The sequence below is a fragment of the Lycium ferocissimum genome, chromosome 5 (assembly GCF_029784015.1).
Source record: "Lycium ferocissimum isolate CSIRO_LF1 chromosome 5, AGI_CSIRO_Lferr_CH_V1, whole genome shotgun sequence".
Lineage (NCBI taxonomy): Eukaryota > Viridiplantae > Streptophyta > Magnoliopsida > Solanales > Solanaceae > Lycium > Lycium ferocissimum.
The window spans coordinates 74220993-74226942 of NC_081346.1; the positions used below are offsets into that span (position 1 = coordinate 74220993).

Here is a 5950-nt window from a genome sequence, read left to right on the forward strand (position 1 = left end):
AATTAGAGATATTAGGTTCGAGCCATGTGAATAAGACATTATAGAAAACGCTTCCCTTTATGGATCCTATACGACACGAATCTAGATTAATCTGAACACCTGATGGTTAACCAGGAAAAGAAAAACATAGTATTTCAACTATTTACACTTTTCACCCACAAAATCACCCACAATATTTCAACTATTTACACTTTTCACCCACAAAATCACCCACAGTATTTCAACTATTTACACTTTTCACCCTCTACACTTTTACAGGCCCCACATACTAACATAAACATCTTTTTTCAAAAAAATGATTAGTAGTAGATGTGCTGTCAATATAACTTTAAACAATAAGGCCAGTCCAGGACCCCCCTGCCATATATTGTACCATAAGCACCCTAAAACAGTCACAACCCACAAAAAAAGGTTAAAGCACAAAAACAAAACAAAACAAAAAAGAAAAGATTGAAGAGACTAACAATACAAAGAAGAACAAGGGTTTCTTTGTTCTTTGTTGCTATTTCTTAGTGAAAAAAACAGCTGAAAAAATGCAGAATCAACAACAACAACAACAGTTACAAACACTTATGCAAAGTGGACAAATATCAGGGAGTTTAAGTTTTAATGGGAATATAAGTAAAGAAGATGAAGAAATGTCAAAATCAGCACTGTCAAGTTTTAAAGCTAAAGAAGAAGAGATTGAAAAAAAGAAACTTGAAGTTAAAGAGAAAGTTCAAGCTCAGTTAGGTCGTATTGAAGAAGAAACTAAACGTTTGGCTATTATTCGTGAGGTTTGTTTACTAGTTTTTTTTAAAATTAATTTTCTTGAAGTTTTGCTCTTAAAGTTGGGATTTTTTCTGTATACTTAAAGATTAAAGGTTTGTGTGTTCTTTTTTAAGTATGGGATTTGTTTACTTCTTCTTTTTTTTTTTTTTTTGGTAAAAAAAGCTTACAACTTTGTCTTCGTTCTTGAAATTTGAGCTGGAAATTAACCCTTAAAGTTGGAAATTTTTTGTGGGGTTTTTTTTTTCTGTATACTTGAAGTAAAGATTGGTGTTTTCAATTTTTTAAAATGGGGTTTGCATAAAAAACGTTTGATTTTCTTGAAATTTACTCTTAATGTTGGGATGTTTGTGGGTTTTTTTTTTTTTTTTTCTGTATATTTGAAGATAAAAGTTCTTTTTTTTTTTTAAGTGTGGGGTTTTGATTTTTTAGCCTAAGAACTTGAAATAGCTTTGGACTTGTTTGTTGTTATGAGGTTTTTTGACACAAAAAGCTTAAAACTTTCTCTTATTCTTGAATTTGAGCTGAAAATTTAGCCTTAAAGTTTTGAATTTTTGTGCATTTTGTAGATTAAGATTGGTTTTTTTTTTTTTTTTTTTGACAAAATCCATTTAGTTTTCCCTTTATTCTTGAATTTTTGGTGGTTCTTTTGTGCATACTTGTAGATTAAAGATTGGTGTGTTCTTTTTTTAGTTTGGGGTTTGATTTTTAGCCAACAACTTGAAATAGCTTTAGATTTGTTAAAGTTGGAATTCTTTTATGGGTTGTTCTGCATACTGAAAGATTAGTAATTTGAAGCACAAATTTGTTCCATTTATGTCAGCACTAAATCTTGAATTTTGGATAAATATATCAACTTTAATATCCATTTCTGTCTTTGTTTTTTCCTTTTCCTTTTGAGCTTTTTTTTGGGAAGAATAGATACACTAGAACTCTGATCTATCTAGTTTCCTTCTTTAAATTATGGTTTTCTGCATAAATCTAATAAATCATGGTGGTAATTATGTTACTCTACCCGAAACCCTAGCTCACACCTCTAAAAGAGGTCACACATCCCCTTTGAAAGCATCTTGAAACTCATGGAATATTCACAAGGAGATCGAGATGTGCCCGGACACTTCTTGGCAATCAAATACTTCAGGAAGATCTCCAAAATCCTTTCATGGAGATCAAATAAATCCCAAGCAAGTCCTCGTCGTCCTAGTCGAGTCAAGAAAGAACACGTCAAATAAATCCCAAGCTAAGTCCACATCAGCTTAGTTCGAGAAAAAACACGCCGTTTCAGCGCTTGAATCACGGAGATAATCAAGAGAGAAGAATCAAGGGAACAGATAGAATTGTACCCACATTGTTTATCGATAAACTTATGCTTCTTCATTCTTATATTGTGATTGTAGTTATTTTTCATATCGCGAAAATTTGTTGCCAACAAGTATAGTATTATATATATTTACCTCATTAAGTTCAACTTAATTATCAGGAACTAGAGGGATTATCAGATCCAATGAAGAAAGAAGTTTCAACGGTCCGAAAGAGGATTGATGTTGTCAACAAGGAGTTAAAACCCCTGGGACAGACTTGCCAGAAGAAGGTAAAAAGACATATATGCCACTACATTCTTGAATTTACTCTCATCAATTTTTTGTGCAATATATAGCCTATACGATGTTTTTTTCCCTATAACGGACCAATATATCGTAAGCTAGTTTGTACGGACCTCGACTAGTACTTGCTACATCCAATTAGCTTAGTTATCAGGTGACTTTGCTAACCAAGGGAGGGAAGAATTCACTTAGCGATTTTTGTTTGCATAGCCCGTACTGTGTATTTTGTCCATTTGTGTGTTTTGAACCTTTTATTTTGTTCTTTTGTTTGGGTTAATAACACCTTTGATCCCTCATTTTTTGATTAATTATGATTTAGTCCCTATGATATCTCACTAAGCACATTAAACATTCAATTAATGGAATCATACACTTTTGATCCCTTTACTTGTGAATATTCACAAATTTATATGTTAATTACTCATGTGATATGTTAATTTATATTGTTACTCCATATTTGACGGTAATATAGTTCTAGAAATAGTCAAATATGACATACTTCCTACATGAAGGGACCAAAAGCACACATTTTAACTAAACTAAATATGCTGAGTCATCTTTCCAAAGGACCAAAAGTAGAATCTACCAATAATATAGGAACCAAATATGCTATCATCTCTTTTTTTTTTTAAATCTTTTTCTTTGTCATCGGGGTCATGTTGGCTGGGTAATACTTCTTGTAGATGGTATATCAATCTACGTTGGTCGGTTCCTTCAAAAATCTGCGGCATTCATGTCGGATCCTCAAACAATACATAGCTTTTGGAGGATGAGTTTACCCTGTGCGCACCCGAAGGGTAGCGGCTGTGGGTTCCCATGTCATAAAAAAAAAAAAGCTTTTGGAGGATCCGATGCACACCTGGTGATATTTTTGAACCGTCATGCAACATGGATATCAATATAATAGATCAATACTTGATAATACTTCATCTGGATTTAGTTAATGGCTGAGATGAGATTTACTTGCTGATATAAACTTCTTAAATGAGTTATTTGATCATGATCATTTCAATATGTGATTACAGGAGAGAGAATACAAAGAAGCTCTTGAGCTCTTCAATGAAAAACATAAGGAAAAAGTACAACTTATATCAAGATTGATGGAGGTAAATATGATTTTACTGAATTTATTTGTTTAGAATCATACCTTTTTTCGTGTATAATTTAGAACTCTTTTCGATGTGTCTGATCTTTATGTTTCATCGTATGTATAGCTGGTGGGTGAAAGCGAGAAAGCGAGGATGAAGAAGTTGGAGGAGCTGAGCAAGAGTATAGAAACGATTCAGTGAAAAAACTACCGTAAGAAAAGCTCAGTGACGTCTAATTAGGCTCGTGTGATATATTTAAGATAATCGAAATTTCTATTTATATATGGTTGTTTTCGCGTTTGGTGGGTGTAATTTTTTTATTTTTCCTTCCTGTTTTTGTTGTTCTCGGTTCATGATTATGCCTTTTGAAGGATGATGATCTTCAGTTTCTAATTTTAGGTCCTTGTAAACATGTTTGTAACTAAAACAGGTCTCTCAAACTCCTGGATTCTTTTGTATTATTATTCTATTTTTCCATATCTTTGTTGTTCGATGTATGGTGTAGTTTGGTGAAATTGAATCCTTGTGAAGAATGTTATGACTTTCTTATCAAATTGTCCTGCATTCATTCATAGAGGCGGCTCCCTCCTGTTCGATTTATGTGTGATATAGTTTTTGACTCAACACAAAGTTTAAGAATAAAAGAAAGCTCTGATTATTATGTTTGACTTATGTGATTAGCTTCTGTATTTGTGGACATGAACCAAAATATGTTTGACTATTGTGTTTTCTTTTGTGTTGCTAAGTTATAGTTTTGTGTGGAAATTGTGGATTTACAATGATGTATTAATGTAGAAATGTCCAACTAAGATTGGACTTTACCTCTTTTTAGGCTTACATTAAGGTTGGAATTAGAGATTTATTAAGGGATTTAAGTCAATGAATGCAATGTGTATCGTGATGGAAACATAACCTCAACTTAGGGGTAGAATTTTTTATGCATATTCTTATTCAAGTCTTACCATTTATGACCGCCAATTTCCTCTAGACTAGTAAGAATTTCTTCCTTTCTAGTTTATGTGGCGGTATTTTATTCATTATGAAGTTTAAGAGAGTAAAATTTTTAAAACTTGTGATCTAAATATACACTATGTTTTTGTGACTAAATTGTTTTTACATATGCAATTCTTTTTGAGATAGACAAATAAGGAAATAACGTCATATAAAATGAAAGAGGCTAAGCATTGTTTGATGGTCTCCTAGTGCCTTCAAGCTAATGATTAGGCCATTTTAACTTGGCTTTCAAAGAGAGGCGGATTCAAGATTCAAATTTTAGGGGTTCAATCCTTTAAGATTCTTAGCGTTGAACTCATTATATTTTAAAAGTTATGGGTTCATATTCTTATTTATTGCGATTTGATAAATTTTTACACATAAATTTATGCTTCGCGTTGAAAGTTAGGAGTTCAATTCAACCCCCACCCAATATGCTACATACGTCCCTGCTTTCAACCATGTAGAAAAATTGATTAATTGACGTCAAAATTATCAAATGCATTAAAGTTACTAGTATTGGAGAAGTCTCTAGGAAAGAGCAAAGCTTATTAGATTCCATTGGGAATTAAAGCTATGACAAAAAAGCCTAAACTTTCGCTACAAAAGATGACCACTTTACCTACAAAAAAGTAAAGCTAAATTGATTGCTTGCAATATACTGTATCTTCATTAGGGATTTTAACCATATCTTCTAAAAATTTGAATAACTTTATTCTTTGGGACGTGTTTGAATAAGCTTGAGGGAATTTTATATAGCAAAAAAGCATGTATTTTATGAGTTATTTTGTTGTATGGGAAACCTCTGCTTTACAAAGTAACAAAAAGCACAAAAGAAATACTGGACAGCTACTTCCTCATACCAAACATGATTTATAAGTAATTAAAAGAACAATCATTGTTCTTAGTATTAGGGGTGTACAAACCAAACTGACAAATACCACTAAACCGATAAATCGAGAAAAAAATTCGACTAGTGATTTGGTGTTGAAAAAAAAAATCCGATCATAATTGATTTGGTTTGGTTTTAGCTAAAAAAAGTCAAACTGAACCAAACCGACCCGACATTACGTGTATTCGATTTTTAAAATATTTTATACATAAACATATTTATTTGTAATGTAATTTGTAAATATTTCTTAAATGTTTTCATAGTTTTTTGTCTCTTATCATATTATTTTTAGCTTGAACTTAGAATTTTGAATGTCAATAAGTTTTATATCCCATGGATAGTAGTAACTCAAATAAAGTCCAAATCAAAATCAACTCAAGACTAATGCTAGCAAAAGAAATTCAATTCTAACACTAGGAATGATAGTAATGTTGGATATCTAGTCTCTAGTTTTGCATAATTGGTTTAGAGCGTAAAAATACATAGCTTAATTTTTTTTTTTTTTTGGTCATGTAACTAATACTTATTAGCCGTACTTATTTTAGCATAACTTAGTACTTAGATTAAAGTCATTTTCTTTATGGCTTATTAATTAGCAATACTTA

The 5950-nt window shown here is 31.6% G+C and overlaps 1 protein-coding gene across 1 annotated transcript; it reads left to right on the forward strand.

Moving 5' to 3' along the window:
• Positions 1 to 371: 371 nt before the first annotated feature.
• On the forward strand, positions 372 to 3937 carry LOC132057431 (uncharacterized). The gene is made up of 4 exons (XM_059450030.1): positions 372 to 776; positions 2249 to 2359; positions 3398 to 3478; positions 3587 to 3937. The coding sequence occupies exons 1-4, from the start codon at positions 534 to 536 to the stop codon at positions 3659 to 3661; spliced, it is 510 nt and encodes a 169-aa protein (XP_059306013.1). The 5' UTR covers positions 372 to 533; the 3' UTR covers positions 3662 to 3937.
• Positions 3938 to 5950: the final 2013 nt, after the last annotated feature.